This window comes from Astyanax mexicanus, chromosome 18 (assembly GCF_023375975.1).
Source record: "Astyanax mexicanus isolate ESR-SI-001 chromosome 18, AstMex3_surface, whole genome shotgun sequence".
NCBI lineage: Eukaryota > Metazoa > Chordata > Actinopteri > Characiformes > Acestrorhamphidae > Astyanax > Astyanax mexicanus.
This window is the reverse complement of record NC_064425.1, coordinates 12,167,729-12,186,819: the sequence shown is the minus strand read 5'-3', so window position 1 is coordinate 12,186,819 and position 19,091 is coordinate 12,167,729. Positions and strand designations below refer to the sequence as shown.

Sequence of the window (19,091 nt, the reverse complement as noted above, 5' to 3'; positions counted from 1 at the left end):
AGTTTATGTAACTGCTAATGAAATTGCTAATCACTTAGAAAGAGAGAGACAGAGAAAGTGGGGAAAAACAAGAGAAAATAATAATAAGAGAGATAGAAAGAAAAGAAAACAAAAAGAGAGAGACAAGGAATAGAGGGAATGAGGACAGAGAAAAAAAGAACAGGAGAGAGAAAAAGAGACAAGACAAACATTAAAGAGAAAGAAAACAAATACAGAGAAAATGAAAGAGATAGAAAAATAAAGAGAGAAAATGTGTGTGTGTGAGAGAGAGAGAGAGAGAGAGAGAGAGAGAGAGAGAGAGAGAGAGAAAGAGAGAGATTTGGGGAATGAAAGAAAAGCTGAGAGTTAATTTAAGGTCAGGATGAAAGAGTTCTCTGGTGTTTCTTTAAGAATTTGCAGCACTGAGGAATATTGGAGCTGTAGTCTTACATAACACACACACACACACACACACACACACGATTACTGCTGGCGTTAATTATTCTGAGTGGTGATTAGCTGGGGAGATGTTATCCTACTATTTCGCTGTAGGGTGAGACAAGACCCCTGTGTGTGTGTGTGTGTGTGTGTGTAATAATGTTCCTGAAGTTCAGTGTTGATGGTCTAAGGCTGTAAAACAATTACTTATATTAAATAAAACATTGCTGTCAACAACACAGACGATATTCTCCTCACCTTCTCTTCATCAATATTACAGAGAAACAACAAGTGAGACAATGCATCCAAGGCATTACTATAACATAAAAAAACAATTACTTTGTGGCGGATGTTGCTCATTACCCTAAGAACGAATCATGTGAATCTTTTATGTTAGGGCAGAGATGTTAACCATGTAATTTCTTTTGTGCTTTGGCTAAGATCTTAGCCATGACCATAAGAACAAAAATGTAATTTCTTTACGTCATGGCAGAGATGTTAAGCCATTTCCATGTGATTCCTTTGTGACTGCCAGTTAGTTCTATTGGAACAAAAAATTGTGATTCCTTGACATGTGATTTCTGTATGCTTCTTATTAGTTGTGGCAGAGGTATTGACCATAACCTTGTGAACAAAACATGATTCCTTTACATCGTAGCAGAATTGTTAGCTTGTTGCCTGAAGAACCTAAACATGTTCTTTTTTTTAATTGTTGTGGAAATGTTAGCTGCATTCAGCTACTTTAAGCTGCACCCATTGCTGACACAGATGTGCAAATGCACAAAGAATGGAACTTTCTGGGACAGAAACCTACTGGTACCATGCCTAATGCCAGGTGTGGGCTGGGGGGTATAAAGCCCCCCATATTGAGCTGTGGAGAAGTGGAATTGTCTTCTGCAATAATGGAGCTCCATCCAATATTTTTAAATGGGATAAATGGTGGGGTTGTGAATGAGGTTGGCTGGTGATGATCCAAAATCTTGACAATACTAACGCATGTTACTCAATGCAAACAAATTCTTACAATAACACTTCAAAATCTAGTGGAAAGCCTTCTCTGGAAAGTAGAGTTGCTGCAACACTCACATGATAAACTCTATTTAAATACCCTTAATTTCAGAACAAAAAATGAATATTCTAACAAATTAAAATATTAACATAATCATGTGTGTTAACATATAATCAAGTGTTACCTGCTCCAACACCAGCTCTAATCTCACGCTAATACACCAAATACAGCTAATCAGGATATGAAGACACACACACACACACACACACACACACACAAAAGGACACAGAATGTGAGGACGAGAGTGTGTGAATGAGTGTGACACTGTGTGTACTGTATCGCAGTGTGTGTACGAGTGGCTATAGAGTGTGGCAGATTAGCAGTGCCCATAAGAGGATTAGCAGCGCAGTCATTAGCATTCACACTGAGTTAGCACAGCAGTGACTCAGCATTAGCATTCAGAGCCGCTATAGTGATTTATACAAGCTAGTGCTGCTCCTGCTAGTGTCTACAGTGATTAATGTACGTTAACATTCACGTTACACAAACGTTGTAAGTAGATTAGGAGCACAGTCATTAGCATTCACACTGAGTTAGCGCAGCAGTGGCTCTGCTTTAGTGTTAAAGTTCTCCATAGTGATTTACACAAGCTAGCTCAGCTCCTGCTAGTGCCAGTAGTGATTAATGTACAGTAACACTAGTGTTACACTAAGCAGACTAGCGGCACAGTCATTAGCATTCACACTGAGTTTGCACAGCAGAAGCTGAACAGTCCATGGTCAGAGTAGGTTTGCTGGTATTAAAAGAGCCTCTGTTTCGCTTTTTTATAGAGGTGATACGCATTCATAAAAAAAAAAACCCACTGCATTTTTCAGACTAAAAGAGGCACTCCTAATTCTCCCACAAATTGACAGTACACCTAAAATCCGGTGTGCCTTATGTATGAATTCTACCAGTCAGGTATTAAGGAGCAGTAAAGCCACTCCACTGACGTACAGTGTTATAAGGGTGAGTTTTCAGCTTCTCCAGCACTAAGGCTGGGTGCAGCAGCATTGGTATTAGCCGTTAATTGCAGCTCTAACTCTTTCGCTGTTCAGAGACGAGTAAATTGGACTTTAGTCTGCGCGGTTTGCTGTTAAAACAAGCTAGATGATCCACTTGTTCCACTTCCTGCACTTTTATGATAGTTGATTTGAACACAGACCCTATGCTGCTAGCTATCATCCTTCCTCCAAAACATAGCTCCTTGGTCTTGCTAACATTAAGATTAAGGAAGCTGGAATCAAACCAAGTGACTAGCTGACTAATGCAGTGTAGCTAGGAGGAACTGGTAATATCCTCCAAGCACGCGACAAGGGCCTGATCATCAGCATATTTTATAAGGGAGATATCTTTACTGTTATATTCGATCTAATTTGTGTAAATCGAGAATAGAAAGGAAGATAAAACACACCCCTGTGGGACACCAGTGTTCAGGACAGTGCAGTTAGGAAAAGTGCTACCAATTAGTTTAGTTTAGTATACTCTGTTTTGCAAGTTAGCATGCTAACTCTGTGAAATCAGAGCAGGAATGCGAGATCGGATACAGAATTGTCTCAGAATTAGTACGAGACATTGTGCATTTCCTGCATATAAGAAAAGAAAGCGTAACTAGTCTGAAGATTCTCCTCCAAAAAGTGCAATGCAGCCATAGTAATCATTTGTTCCAGCGGTGGTAAAGTGGTCAGTCATTTACCTCCAATTTGAGGCTTTTGTTTGCCAAGTTTCAAAAACATTTGTCAATTTAAAAAAGAGCCTAAAATTGTGCAGTGTGCATATGGCCTTACATGGACATAGATGAGGTTATATGTTGTTGTAGTGCAGCCAGCCACCAGGTGATGCAAGAGGCGTTGTCCAGTCTAACTCAGAAGCCTGGAGTTCCCCATGAGAGCACTTTTTTTCCAACAATCTGTTGAGGGTGAACTTGAGGTTTCTGTCTGTGAATATTTTATTATATAAAAGTCAAACTCCTAGAGTGTGTTTTTGCCTTTAGATTAAAAGTTTCATAGCTCACAAGTTACAACAGAGACACTGATGAGAGGTACAGAATGTCTGTGTGTGTGTGTGTATGTGTGTGAAGGTTAATTGACACTGTAAGGCATTTTGAACTGAGAGCATCTCTTCAGCTGCGCACTGAAAAGGTGTGTGTGTGATAACCCCAGGACATGCTGTGTCAATGCGTGCGTGTGTGAGAGAGAGTGTGTGTGTGTGCATGTGGGAGAATGTATTAGAGAGTGTGTTGTGTGAGGGAGAGTGTGTGTGTGACATTGTGTGTGTGTGGAGGGGGTAATATAGAGTAGATAGCATGTCCCCTTTGCTAAGTCAGACTTTCAGAAAGAACAAAAAATGAGTGTGTGTGTGTGTGTGTGTGTGTGTGTGTGTGTGTGTGTGTGTGTGTGTGTGTGTGTGTGAGATGTCGGACAGCTTTGTACAGAAACCCTGCTGTTCTCATTATCTCCACAGAAGCGAGACGACAGACGCTCCAAAAATCCATCAGGGGTTCCAACCCATCGCACACACACACACACACACACACACACACACACACACACACACACACACTCATTTTTTTGTTCTTTCTGAAAGTCTGACTTAGCATCCATTTCCAGACCTTGATACAATCACTAAGATTCAGACAAGCAACACACAAGATCAATCTCTCAGCATCACCTCAAAACCACTGTCCACACTCGCTCATTATAGTAGGTACTGCGATATACTGAGTAGGCGGAGCTACAGTTTCTCATCAGAGTAAATATATATTAATAACACTAAATGTAGGTACTGTGATATACATTAAGGCGGATCTACAGTCCCTCATTAGAGTAACTACATATTAGTAACACTCTTAATGTAGGTACTGTGATGTACACTGAGGAGGAGCTATATCTGCTCATTAGGGTGAATATATATTAATGACACAGTAAATGTAGGGACTGTGATATACACTTAGGCAGAGCTACATTTGGGTGAACATACACTTTCTGGCTAAAAAAAAAGGTCACCACCTGGATTTAACTAAGCAAATAGGTAAGAGTCTGCCATTGAATAATTACTACATGGGTAATTATGTTTCAGCTGGCAACAAATTGTTTAACCCTAACTGATACAGTAAGTAGCTTGTAATTTTTTAATAAACATGGTCAAAAACTACAGGAAATGTCTGACCTCTGTAATTGCTGTAAACGTTTTTTGTACCAAATAAGATGTTATGTTTTTCACAAAATAAAATATCAGCTTATTTTCTTCACTATATAAAAAAGCCTTACTCATATTCATATCATTCACGCTGCTTTGCTGTAGGCATGCTGGCCCGTGTTCATCCACACTCACAAGATAACTGTTCACAACCTATACAGCTTCTGAGGGCGAACTGAACTCTGAATTACACTGCAGAACTTGGAAATTAAACACACACACGCAGTATTGATACTGCAGCAGCAGGGTTTGCTGCCATCAGCAGAACCTGAGCCCTGTGCCGAATGAATAGCCTAATTAGCAAATAAACTGGCTTGTTTATGAACAAATTGGTTTAGTATGCGCGACATCCACTCCAAGGGCAGGCTGTCAATTAGCCTGTGATTAGCTGCATTGAGTTAGCGCTATAATTCATTTCAGTGAGTGAAAACAGACAGGCCAACTGATTACAGTGCAGTTACAGCAGCATGGCCTCCACACTCCGCTGCCCACTGTGTTTAGCTACGCTGCGTTTGTGTTTTGTTTGTTTTAATGCTGCACAATGCACCGCTGCATTAAGGAGAATGGGCATTGCAATATACAAAACAGTCCATAAAAAACAGCATCTACTAACAGACTCGTCCAATGCACTGACTGTGCCAAGTGTACTGCTACGCCCCTGCCGTAGTGTTCTGGGATCACTCAAGGCTCTAGTTAAGCACAGGAGAGCACATCTAATAACCCACTCACAGAACCTTCTAATTAAGAGAGAGGCAAAGACCCCTGTGTGAGTGTGTGAGCTAAATGAGTGGGCATGTGATCGTGTCAAGAGCTTTCAGAGTGTAAAGAGCCCTGCTAAGCCCTGAAAAAACAAATTCAGACAAAAATGTAGCCCTTTACAAAACACTGCTACACTATATGGACAAACTTTTTGGGACACTTGCTTGTGCAAGTGCTTTCTTCTGATATTAAGGGTACCTACTGTCCAGACATGGCTTTTTAGCAGGTTTTTAAAGCCCTGCTGTAAAGATTTGATTGCATTCAGTGAAAATATTTGAGCACCATCATTCCAGAGAACACAGTTTTATTAATACTGATGAGCTCAATGCTATTATAGCTCTCTAGCCCATGCTTGGAATTAAGCTTGGTACCAATAGGTTCATGTTTATCTGCTTCGGAGAGTCCCATTCTATTTGCAATACCTTGATGCACAAACTAGAAAATCTGTGTTTGTAAATATTATTTGAACATCTGTGTCAATGTCAACGGGGGGAACCTGGACACAAACAGGTAGCTACACCGTTAAAATAAAGTCAGAGTGCCCCTGGCTCCTCAAGGGAATGGCAAGTGACATGCTGATTGGTTCATTTTACTTTATGCCAAAACACATCATTGATTAATTAAGAGAATTATTACATGCCTTTTGTGCGTTTCGAGTCTCACAAGGTGAACTTTTCCCATCATTACAATAGAAAAGGCACACTAAAGCACGGTGTGCTGTAGACGGCTGGCTTATAGATCACTAAAATAGGGCCCATAGTCTGTTTCAAGAATTCCTGTTGGCTAAGCTTGTGCACTGGTTGGCTGATTTTACAGCGTTAACAGTGTTGACATTCATTATCTCATAAAGTAGCAGCTCTACCAGCTGCTGCATATCAGAAATGTAACACTGCAGGCCATGGGACAACTCCCTCACCTACTGCTGAATCTCTCTGCTCACACTGCAGGTCAGTGTACACCTGCTGATTATTCAAGACTCAAGCTGGACACTGCGGACTGTATTTATCAAGTACACTGGCAGAGTTACTGCAAGGTGCAGCAAACAAAGTTAATATTATTCCAATGTTTTTCTGAAGTCCTGCAAAAGCACTCCAGCACATACACAAACCTAATGCAATGTAAAGAAGTGAAATAAATTTGATGGTCTTCTTGGAATGTCCCAAAAGCTTATTCTGATCTGTCTGGATTGAGCTCCAAAATTGAACATCAAAGTGGCTCAGCCAATCAGATTAAACACAGATACATATTAAGGAGCGAGCTCGGTAAAAAGTACAGTAAATGAAAATGATTTGTCATAGGCTGATATTGTTTTAACTTTTTTGTTAACTTTTTTGTTTCGTTTGTTTTTTGCTGGATTCTACCAGACACATGGTAACTGCAGGTTTGTGAAAATTAAATTAAAATTACTTTTTAAAACCACTCAGAAAAAATGACAAAAACCAAACAATATTTAGATTACAAACGTTACAATAAGTGCATGATCCCTGTATTATTAAGTAATGAATGTACCTGAAATACGCACTCTTCAGAAACATAAACAAATGTTTTGTCATGCGTAGTTTAGTCTGCCTTTAAATCAGTAAGCTAACATTCATTAAAATTTGACGATTGCAAAATGCAATGTACAAAAAGAGTTTTTTTTTTAAAAGAAGTATGCCATTAGTATTAAGGATAACATTGGTTAGAATATCTACACATATACATAAAAAATATGGCCTGTAAATTTTTAAGTGGCCTATACTTATACTTTTGTACTTGGTATACCTAAACAAATAATAAATGAGTGAAAAAAGTGCCCACGTACAAATAAGAATATAGATGGCTGTTGTAATGGATGATGGGAAAGTTATAGGAGCACTATGACTGGATACTAAACACTGGGGGAAATCTTCTCTGTTATTGTGTTGTCCGTGTTGGAGCTTTTCATTAATTTAGGGGCAGTTTATGGCGAAAGTTGGGGTCAAACTTGGTGGGGTAATCAACTTTCGTTCAAAAAAATAATAATGTGTTGCTGATTCCAAATAAATCATGTGCATTACCGCTTTAATGTTGCCAGTCCTAATATATATGTTACACAGGTTTTGTAACTGTTTGCTCCTTTTCTATTAGTATTTGTATTAGTGTCCACTGTGCTGAGTAGTTATGAGCATGAATAGCCTGTGTGTAATCTAAAGTTGTTATATGTAGTTTGTGCAAACAGGGGAGGCAATGTATTGATGTGCTGTGATATTCCAGACCTACAGACAGCAGCTTGATTGTGTTTAGCCTAGAGAGGCACAGTTGTGCGCTACACATTGTATGGTATTATTAAAATGTATAAATAATTCAGGAACTCAAATAAAATCAGTTGTAGGAAGAAAAAAAATCTGTGTGCTGCGTTAAATGCTGATATGAGCACATAATAACTGTAAACACCGTCTCTTTCTCTCCCTGCTTACCCAGAGCACGCGAGGCAAAAGCAGCCATTGCACTCTGCAGTCTGTCCGGTCTAAGAGCCTGTACCACCAGCACCTGAAGAAAGACCACACCAATGACACCATTACCACTAATCCAGAATCAGTAACTTCCCATTCCACTCAATAACTTTAAAATGTACAACTTCATTACCTTACTTAAGTAGAAACGTTGGTTTTCTATACTTTACTTGATTAATTACTTTTCAGATGACTTTTTACTTCTACTACTTACATTTAAAAAAATAGCCTCATTACCCCCTTTAATTTCAGCTGGTTTTCATTCCGGCTTCTCATTGCTCAATAAAACCACTATCCAGATAAATCTCTCCATCCAGATACAGTGAATCTGATTGTAGTTGGATGAGAAGTATAAACATATACCATTCCGACACCCTATTGGTTTATACGATGCGTCACACCTGCACACTTCCACACTCCCACACTCCAGCAAGAACATAGTAGACGTATGTGTTTTTATACCCTAGAGTAATAAATATCAATATTTTTGACAGCTAGCCACTGTATTACAAACATATACCTTGCGTTCCTCCTAGCTGGCATTTCATTAAATACAACAACCATTGTTTCACTGTGTTTCTCAGTGTAACCTCACCTGCTGAAAGAGGGAGAGTTTCTTTGCAATAGATGATGGTATTTCCTGTTCACAGGTCGAGCTTCGAGAAAAGGACATCCACAGACCTGAGTCATTCAGACACAAAGACTGATACAGTGCTGGAAACGTGGTCTAAAAAAGACAAAAAGAAAGCTTATTATTAATCAATGTTTTTTATATAAATTTATATAATTTTCCCCCTATTTTTCTACCAATTTAGCTAGGCCGATTGTACCACCAATTCAGATTTTACTCAGCTGTATATCCCCTATCACTAGAGATACCACAACACAAGGAGGGTGAAGACTAGCACATGCCTCCTCCAACACATGTGAAGTCTACCACCACCTCTTTTAGATCTGTTGCTGATGCAGCATTGCCGAGTAGCGCAGCAACTTGGTTCCGATACATCAGCTCACAGACACTGTGCTGATAGACATCACCCTAGGAGTGATGAAGGGAAAGATCGCCATCTACCCACCCAGAGAGAGCAGGGCGAATTGTGCTCTCTCAGGGCTCTGGCAGCTGATGGCAAACTGCATGACCAGGATTCGAACCAGCAATCTCAAACAGTGGCAGCGCTTTAGACTGCTGGACCTCTTGTCACCCATAATTCAACATTTAACATAAATTATTATGACAAGTAACAACACAGGCAGTACAAAAAAGAGAAAAGGCTGCAGTCACTCTAAATGGAAAAAACTCTGATCTGAAATACAATCTTTGACCCAATGGCTCAGATAAGGAAAAGTAATCAGAAGGTCCTGATCAGCAGATTATTGAGTCGTTAGGTAAGACCACTGTACATAATTGACCTTATATGTGATTAGAGGTAAAAACATTCCAGGCACCAGTATAATATCCATAAACAAAAACAGTGTTAGCAGGTATTTGTGTGTGTGTGTGTGTGTGTGTGAGAGAGTGCAAAAGAGTGTCTAACCTTGAGTAAAGCCACAGCTGGTAGTCTTTCCTGATCAATCCAAGAAGGAATTTGTTCTTGCAAGGACTTCTGGGAGTCCTGTAATGAAAATGGATAGATATGAAATTAGCAGGTAATTTTTCTTCTGCTCTTTCCTGAGCTTCTTTTTATAGAGAGAAAAATTTAAATGTTCATACCGCTTTTCTGACCATGTCTCCTACAATCAATCCAGTGAATGCATCCCACTCCTAAAACACATACACACATATAACAATGTCTCTGAAATATAATCAAATAACACCTAGCTGTAAGTGTGTATACTAAAAAGTGTGAGTGTATTCATACATTTTCCTGGAAAAGCTCAGGATGCATTCCTTTCACAAAGTGCAGCGCAAACATCAGCTGATCTGCCTGTAAAGAGCAACACCATCAGAAGCTTTATCTACAACAATCAAAAGATTAGAGAGTAATGATGAAAAGATCAGTCTGTAATGATGAGAAGCTCAGTCTGCAACAATAAGAATTTCAGTCTGTAATAAGAAGCTCAGTCTGAAAACATCATAAGCTCATTTAATAACCATCAGAATCTCAGTCTCTATCAATCAGTCTGTAACCATCATAAATTCAGCCTGTAACAATCAGAAAAACAGGTCATTCTGTAATGAAGAGATCCTTGTATTACATGTCACATCTTTGTTTGAGAGTTATTTTTGTGGTATAGCTGAGCAAGAGGAAACAAGATGCAAAGGCTCTGTGTGTGTGTGTGTGTGTGTGTGTGTGTGTGTGTATGCGGGTGTACAGCACAGTGGCTGCCTCAGAACATCATAACATTCTTCCTCCTTTGCAGCTTTTGACATGATTCCCTTTCTCTTCCCTGCAGATACTTCTTATCTTCAAACACTCTGTATTCTAGGGAGTACAGGAGAATCTGTCAGCACTCGCACGCACACACGCAGGCACGCACACACACACAATCCTCACACAGCTTCTTAGAAAATGTGCACACATACACACGCAGGTTCATTCTCTCTAGGATACGTAGATACTCCCCAACTCGCACACACATACACACACACACCATATCCAGGTCGGATATTGATAAATCATTAAACACACACACAAGCATGATTGATCTCTGAGCCCAGATTCAGTCAATCATTCAGGTCATGTTCTGTATCTGACGTGCGCTTCTTTATTTATAATGGACGATGCTGAGCCTGCGATGCTAACAAACACTGAATTAATTAATTTGTGGAAAAACTACAAATTTGAATAAAAAATGAAAAAAAAAATGGGTCTGTGTGTGTGTGTTTATGTGTGTGTTTGTCTGTGTACCTTAAATAGTGAGCGGCAGACATATTCATACACCATACTCTTCAAAGATGCCTCCAGAGCAGCGATCCTGACCTCAGTGCTGTCACTCTCCTGAAACACCAACACACACACACACACTATACATTTATGCATACCCCAAACACATACAGTGGTTTGAACAAGTTTTCAAACCCCTTGATTTTTTTTTTACTTATTTACCTGAAAAGGTAAAAAGTGTGATGTGAAAAAGTATTCATCCACCTTTGCTTTGAAAACCCTAAACAAAATCCAGTGCAACACTAGTGAACAAACAGCATCATGCAGACTAAGTGGTCGGTACCTGCCAAACATGCTCCAGGAAAGGACAACCAGATAACTGGTGACAGGGAGATGGGTGCCCAAGATTCATTAATGCACTTAAGAAGCAAAAACTGACCCATGATTTCCTTTATGTTGTTTATGGGTGTTAGAAACACCCATCTTGTACTTCCACTCACTGGCCACTTTGTTAGAAATATATACTATACTGGGCTTACACACATTGGCCACTTTATAAGAAACACCTTCTACACTGTGCTTCCACTCACTAGCCACTTTATTAGAAACACATACCCTCTGCTTACGCTCACGGGACACTTTATTAGAAACACCCCCTCAAGTTTCTAAACCTTTGTGTTTCTGTTGACTTGCCAGTTCATCGGAACACATACAGTGTGTGTGTGTGTGTGTTCACCTGTTTGGTCTGCAGGGCTCTGTGGAAGATGCGGAGGAAGGAAGCCAGACTGAAGCGGTACATGTTATTAATATGGCAGAGATCTGTTATAACGAAATACATCATACTGGCTCTCTCAGCCAATGGGAGATAAGCATCCCTCTCCTACAGAATGAAAGAGAGATAGTGATTAGAACTAATGAAGCACTGCTGCCCCCATGAGGCCTTCTGTTGAACTGCATGTTGATACAGGCTTGACCAACAGTAGTCTAAGAATGACTAAGAAGAAACTTCACATTCATCCTCATCTTACACACACACACTGCACTAATGCACACTCTGGACACACTTCCTGGTTCACACACCTGGTCGAGGGCAGTCTGCAGTCTGTGGGACTCTGAGAGAGAGTCATGGATCAAAGCACTGCTGGCCTTCGTCTGGTTCAGAGACTCGATCAGCTCTTTATTCTCCAGAATGTTCCCCTGTGCTGTAGCCAGCGTCTGCACACAAATACACACTTTATACATTGACATCAACTAAACAAACAGCAGAAGAGCACTATAATACACCCTGCACAAGACACATCGCAAAACTTATGTTACACCCTGTCAACAGTCTATTTTTTACGCCTTGCATCTGCTCCATAAAATATAGTCTATAAAATAGAGTTTGGAATATATCTACACAAATGGCCTTGTTGGTCTGGAAGTGAGGCGTTCCATTTTGTTCCTTATGTTTTAGTTGCCCATATAGTGTAGCGTGGAGCTTGTTATGGCCATTGTTGTGGGGCCAATGGGGCTTGTTATGGCCATAGCCACCAGGGAGGCGAGTATAGGAGTTAGATTTAGTGGTTAGGTTTAGTGTGGGTGTATTGTGTTGTATGACTGTTGTTCTTGTAGTTTGTAGAGTCCATGTGGAGCAGGTGGAAATGAGCATGCATTAACACTGGTAGAAGGAACAGCATTAAGATGCTTTTACAAGGACCAAAATTTGATTAAACCAAATACGGTGGTCTTAGTCCAGATCAACTGAAACATCTAGTTTGTTCGCAGTATAAAAGCACTTTTCTAGAAGGCTCTGGTTTTCAGATAATTTACAGGAAGCTAAGCCAGGCTATCAAAGGCTATAAGAGAGAGAGAAAAAAAAAACTAAAATCCCACGGAGTGTGTCACGGAGAAAAAATAACATTTAGGGTAATTAGCAGGCACCATCATCCAGAGCGAACAAAAAAAAAGCATCTACTTTATCTATTGTAAGAAGCAAATATCTTGCATCCTATTCCTATAGGTGGGTGGGGCAGTAGATCCTAACTTACAGGTTGACATTAGTCCGGAGGCTTTTCCTGATTCGCTCGTTTTTTCTCTGTTTTCCCTTATTGGCTAATTCAGGCAATGGAGGTAGAAGAACAGAGTTTTTTTTAACTCAGAGTTACTTACTGTATTTTGATAAATTATTTCTAGCAAGTTCAGTTATTTTGGCCACCATATGCTGGAAATTGGAGACTGGTATCAGCAGAAGGAAGATCAAGGCATGCTTGGAGTTCATTACCTCTAACAGTGACTCCTCCAGGAGAGCGAGCTGAATCTTCTTCTCCTCCTCCTGCTGCAGCAGTTTAGTTTTCTCACTCTCCAACTCGGGCTTCTCATGCTGGATAGTCAAAGCCAGTAACTACACACACACACACACAAAATCTATACTAATGAAGCAGAAGTCACTTAACATCGCACTGTTAACACTTTAACACATTGCTAATAACGTGTCTGTGTATGTGTGTGTGCGCATGCATGTGTGTGTGTGTTACCTGCCCCCGCAGTCCTGCTCTGGTGGTGGTGAAGTTCACCTCAGTTATTACTGATGCAGCATCAGGGGGTATAAAAGGGCTAGGGTTCCGGGTTGCCAGAAACAGACGGAAATCCTCATTATAGTCCACAACTTTATCTCCAATCTGCACCACATAGCGAGGACCTGAAGAACAAAACCACTGAAGCGTCCAGTCTCACAGAACATAGATTAACACACAGTTTAAGTGCTGACTGAATGACAGGATGGATAGATGAACAAGTGGATGGATAGACAAGTGGATGGATAGACAAATGAGTGAAAAGATAAGTTGGTGGATGGATGATAAGTTAGATAAAATAGATAATTGGAATGGGCAGAGTAAAGAATAGAATAGAAAAATAAAGTGAAGAATGAATAGAGTGACAGGTAAACAAACAGATGAAACAGGAATGGAGTGATGGGACAGATGGAGTGAAGGGTGGGTGACCAGATGGTGAAGTAAGGGATGGACAAAGTGACGGACGGTTTAAGTGACAAAATTATTGAAAAATGGATGGATGGAGTGATACACAGATAGGAATAACAGATAAATAGAGTTATGGAGGGATGGCTGGATGGATTCATGAATGAGGAGCATGTCATGTGCTGAGTATTGATAGATAAAGAAATGTATTGACAAACAGATGTAGTGTTGGGTAAATTAAGTAAATAAACAAATGGAGTGATGGAAAGGAGGAGTTAGGATGAACAGAGTAATGGGAAGACACATGGCGTGATGGACAAGGAGTGATGCAGTTATGGACAGATTAAGAAATGAAGAGATGGAGTGATGGGTAAATGAAGTAATAAGTGGATGGAGTGATGGACAGACTCACCCTGGGCGATCAGGTCTCGGCGCAGTAGAGGGTAAAGAACTGGCTCGACTCCATCAACTTCCTGAATTATCAGCGTTTTACCAAAACGCACTGCTAACTCCAACACCGTCATAAAACTAGAGTCCTGAGAGAGAGAGAGAGAGAGAGAGAGAATAAAAAGGAAAAATATTAGCTGGATACACTGCATCTGTCTTTTCAAGACTGTACTTAAATGAAAATGTCAATCAGAACCTGCTGATTAATTTATTCGCTCCTTTACTTTGATTTATTTATTCTGAACTCTTTTCAGAGGTGCTGAAACAATTTGACTGAAGAACTTTTATCTGAATTGTGTGAAACAAGTATGAAATTGTAATGAAAGTGCTCAGAGGAAAGACAAAAAAACAGACCAGACACATGTAATGGCAGCAACAATAGCACAATTATTACAATACCCAGGTTCTGATTTATCAACACAGCAAATGGAAAAATAAATAAGCATTGCATCCCACTTTGCATAGGGTGTAAGATAGAGCCCTATATGTTAATTATGTACTGCTCCTGGTAACCTGTACATTCCTTTCAATCAGGGACTTCTTTCTGGGTGCATCTTTTTTTTGACGATCTGTGTGTGTGTGTGTGTGTGTGTGTGTGTGTGTACCTGTTGGTTGATGACCTCTAGCCGATGTTCCTTCAGGTGAATGCGTAACCACTCTGTTGCACGGGAGGAAGGGTCTATCAAGAATGGACAAGCAACACTCTACACACACACACAGACACACACACATACACACAGACACACACACACAGACACACACACAGTCACACACACAGACACACACACAGACACACACACATACACACAGACACACACACACAGACACACACACACAGACTCACAAACACACAGACACACACACAGACACACACACAGAGAATTAGAAAGCTAATTATATCAGGTCTTTGTGAAAGTGCTGTTTTTCACTGCTGGAGGAGAGGAAGTTGCTGGGTCCAGGGTGTGTGGAGGTGGACAGATGGGTGTTAACTGGGAGTACAACAACAGTAAAAGAGAGAATAGTGCACAAAGGATGGACAGCTTAATTAAAGAGAAAATCCACCAATTTTGGCTGAGTCACTCAGAGTGGATTTAGTGCAAAACTGTGCTTCATTGTTGAAAAACACTTTAACTCTAATTTATTTACAGTGAATGACATCAAGTGTCTGTCACCACAACTGCAACACAGATATAACCATTACTAATAATGTCTACACTAGAAATTATCAATCACATTTTGTTTGCTCCTAAGTTCAAGTCTTTTGATTTTCTGACGATACCAAGTGCCAATCCGATACACTTTGGCAATGCAGTTATAAAAAACATGTCCATTGTATCAAAACAGATCCTTTTATCACAAAAAAGCGTTTGTAAAAGTGTTATACTGTACTAGCATGAGCTTCTTAAATGACAATAATTGCTTACTAAATATATTAATGAAAACAATATATTTAAAGAATGTATAATTGTCTTTAAACAAGCAAAAACATTAAAATAACCAGTGTAAATATTAATAACGGGTATTTAAACGTAAATAAAGGAATCTGTATTAGATTGGCAAAGTTAAATGATATTTACCTTAGTGGTGTCAGTCACTTATAAAAATATTGTATTAATCACCACAATATTAAAATCACTAAATGATGTTATTTCCCTATATTGTTGGGAGGGAGACAGTAATAATTGTGTAGTGTGGTTTAATAGGTCTGATTTAGCTGTATTATATCATCTCAAGATAGTTTTGATGCTTTTTAAATGAGAATATTTTAATTCGCTGAGCTACTGAGTATAACTGAGAGCTTTAATGGAGAAAATAAATAAATAGTAGCGTAGCAGCATATTGTGTGTGTGTGTGTGTAAGAAAGAGGGACAAAGCGAGCGGGTAAGATAAAGTGTCTTTAGCACAGTGACGATGTGATGACAGTTTAGAGGACAACTAAGGGTGGATGGTGAATGAAAGAAGTAAATAGGTCTTTAACTTGCTGAATTAGAGTCCGCTAGTGCCTGCTTTCCTAATCAGCTGGTGGCTTAGAAATATCATGCATTAGTGATCTGGATCTTTTCCACCCGATTACGATCCTTTGAAGTACGTGACTGACCGACCCGATATCCGATTACATGATCTAAAAATATACATGTTTTCTTATATTTATATAAAATAATGACAGTAAAATTGTGGAGAATGTTTTTCCCCCACACAAAACATTCATGTATCCATACACCATGTTTATGATATACATAAGTTAAATTAGGTTTAGTCCCCAAATCTTTTCAGGACTCTGATAGGACAGTGTATCAACCAGGCAGTGCATTCATAAATATTTGGTGTAATAATTTTTTGTAAGGGAGTATTAGATTTTATTAGACGGGCAATGCGAACAATTTTGACGAGGTAAGTTTATCTAAAACAGTTTTAATCTAAACCCACTCTAAATGACTCTTATCTGAAAGTTATGCATTTTGAGAAATAAGTGGAAAATAAGTGGAAATCCCCTTAAATATAATAATATCTACATTTTTAAATGCAATGCAGTGTGTGAAAAATATTGAGCGTGAGTGTGCATGAACATGATAATGTGGGTGTGTATATGTTCTTACCCGGTTCTTTAGTGCAGTGATCTGACGCAGGCAGCATGGGAGCATGAAGCAGACAAACGCACACACACACACACACACACACACACACACAACAATGCACATGGATGCTTTATGAGTGACTTATGAAAGATTAGTACAATGATTAGACATAGTGAGATATGCATTACACAAGATCAGAATGAAGAATCAGTATCAAAATGCAGGTGAGATGAGTTTAGAATGGCTCTTATGTTTGGTGGACAGGTATTTACTAATCATCTGACATTTAAATGACATCAATCACAAACTTTATAATCAAAATAGCAATGCACCAAATATTTAGCAACAAATATATTTGTTAATGTTAGGACGAGTAAGTTAATAGACAGAATAATTTATACATAATAATGATACATTTGTTTTAAGTCACGTTAAAAGTGTTTCTTCTTATGTTAAGATTCTTTTCAGCAGTGTCAGCAGGCCCACCAGCTCCCAGTGGAACTGCATATCAGAGAACAGCTACAAGGGAGAGGGTTGGCAGTGACAGCCAAAAAAACAAAAGATAATTTTTACTATCTTATCGCATAAATTAAAAGAAACAAAACATTCAGCATCACTTTCACATTTACTATCAGTTATGTTTTTTCTGTTTTCCAGCTAAAAGGTACTAGCTGTACAGGGCTTGAACAATAACGCAAGCTGAGGTAGCTAGTATGGCTTTTTCTGTGTAAATTTCAGAGCCTAATGTGATTGGAATATGCTGAGGTAAATTTATGATTAGAATAGCACTACTGAGGAAAATCTATGTCAAATTTAACTTAATTTTATTTTCTGGGCAAAAGGTCTTATTTCAGCGCATTCCTTAAAAAGAGAAGAAGAGGCAGGTATTACCCAGCTCAAGACAGAGTCTGAATAACCTTTTAGAAGAACTTGAAGCTCATAGACAGAAAAAACATGATAGTTTAGCAGATGTGGTGCGATGTGTGTGTGGTACCTGTAGTATAACGAGAGCGTTCTCCATAGACAGATCGTCAGACGGCAACCCTTCACTCTTCCAAATCAGCTGTTCACTCTCAGAACACAGGAAGTGACGCAAGTCAAATTCTGCCAATCAGAGAGTAGAAGTGTGTAACTGCAAAACCTGCACAAATAAAACACTGCCTTGCATTGTAGTGAATTGCTTAATACATACAAAGTATATTTCATGAAAATCACTACCACTGAGTTTCTGACAGAAGAAAATGTTTCACTCTACAGATTCTATATGTAAAGATGTACAATCACCATTATCCCATTCTCTCCCACTCTAGAGTGGGTGTGTGTGTGTGTATGTGTGTGTGTGTGTGTAGTACTCTGTAATCCGGAGTTTTCCATCCAGGTATGTAGTTTGGCTCTGCGATGGTCTTCAGGTGCAGCAGACAGGTAAGTGATGAAAGCTGCTGCAAGCTGCACTCGCTTAGGAAGAGTGGCCAACTCCTCACTGATCTCATCCACCTGTACACACACACACACAAATAGTTATACATATATTATACATCATAAAACCAATGGCTATTGGTTATGTCAGTGCTAATGCTCAGTATGCTGGCAGAGGCTATTTTAATCGAATAATAATTAGAAATCCTCTAAAAATAAAACTAACTTAATATAAAGTCAGGGATTTACACACACACACACACACACACAATAGTGTTTACTGCACTGTTGACCTGAGTAGTCCACCGTGTGTGTTCTCCGTCTAGTTGGTGAATGAGTTTCTCTGCAGCGCTGATGGTCTCCTGAGCTCTGCTCACATCAGCCTCCAGCTTCGCTGCTTCAGTAGTACGACACTGAAACCTTGCTCACACACAAACACACACACACACACACACACACACACAAATGAGAGAAGAGATGCAGCACTATAACTCAAAGACAATTCTGATGTGATGAAATGATACTGTATTACTCTTTATGTTAGCATACAACTAATTCAATTTAAAAGAAATCAGGTCAGCAATTAGGGTGCGCACTTCCTGTAGGTGTAATGTGTAATGTGTGTGTATCCCATTTTTTTTTTCCCATACAGAGTTCATTAGTGTAAAAATAATAATAAACACATACTTCTCTTTCAGCTCCAGAACTTTCTCTCCAACAGAGTTCAGCTGACCTTCCAGTTTGTTCTTGCGACTTTCCGTCTTTCGCAGATTTCTGAGAAAGGGACAAAATAACAAATCATAAAACACTAACTGTATAAAATTCTACCTTTCTTAGGAGTAAATTCTTCTACAGCATGATTCTCAAGCACTGAACTGCACCCGAGTGGGCTGTGAAATAACCTCAAATCCTTCAGATCCACATGTCTGTACTCAGGGAAAACCATCAGTTTGAGACAGTGTGAAACCAGA

At 39.4% G+C, this 19,091-nt stretch overlaps 1 protein-coding gene across 6 annotated transcripts in view; it reads right to left on the bottom strand.

The window, feature by feature from the left end:
- Positions 1–19,091, bottom strand: part of LOC103040540 (cytoplasmic dynein 2 heavy chain 1) — a 70,390-nt gene that overhangs the window by 11,339 nt on the left and 39,960 nt on the right. For 3 of the 6 annotated variants that reach the window (XM_049466922.1, XM_049466925.1, XM_049466923.1), the window contains exons 62-78: positions 18,808–18,894; positions 18,414–18,540; positions 18,057–18,198; positions 17,699–17,808; positions 16,726–16,746; positions 14,734–14,832; positions 14,094–14,217; positions 13,238–13,401; positions 12,985–13,104; positions 11,802–11,936; positions 11,458–11,601; positions 10,746–10,835; positions 9,756–9,821; positions 9,608–9,658; positions 9,432–9,509; positions 8,492–8,623; positions 7,861–7,933 (exon numbers count right to left, since the gene is read on the bottom strand). In XM_049466922.1, coding sequence (XP_049322879.1) covers positions 7,861–7,933; positions 8,492–8,623; positions 9,432–9,509; positions 9,608–9,658; positions 9,756–9,821; positions 10,746–10,835; positions 11,458–11,601; positions 11,802–11,936; positions 12,985–13,104; positions 13,238–13,401; positions 14,094–14,217; positions 14,734–14,832; positions 16,726–16,746; positions 17,699–17,808; positions 18,057–18,198; positions 18,414–18,540; positions 18,808–18,894 — 1,763 coding nt within the window. Of the gene's footprint in view, positions 1–7,860; positions 7,934–8,491; positions 8,624–9,431; positions 9,510–9,607; positions 9,659–9,755; positions 9,822–9,988; positions 10,320–10,745; positions 10,836–11,457; positions 11,602–11,801; positions 11,937–12,984; positions 13,105–13,237; positions 13,402–14,093; positions 14,218–14,733; positions 14,833–16,725; positions 16,747–17,698; positions 17,809–18,056; positions 18,199–18,413; positions 18,541–18,807; positions 18,895–19,091 lie in introns of those variants that run through there. The other 3 variants (XM_049466924.1, XM_049466927.1, XM_049466926.1) reach the window with 2 other exon arrangements.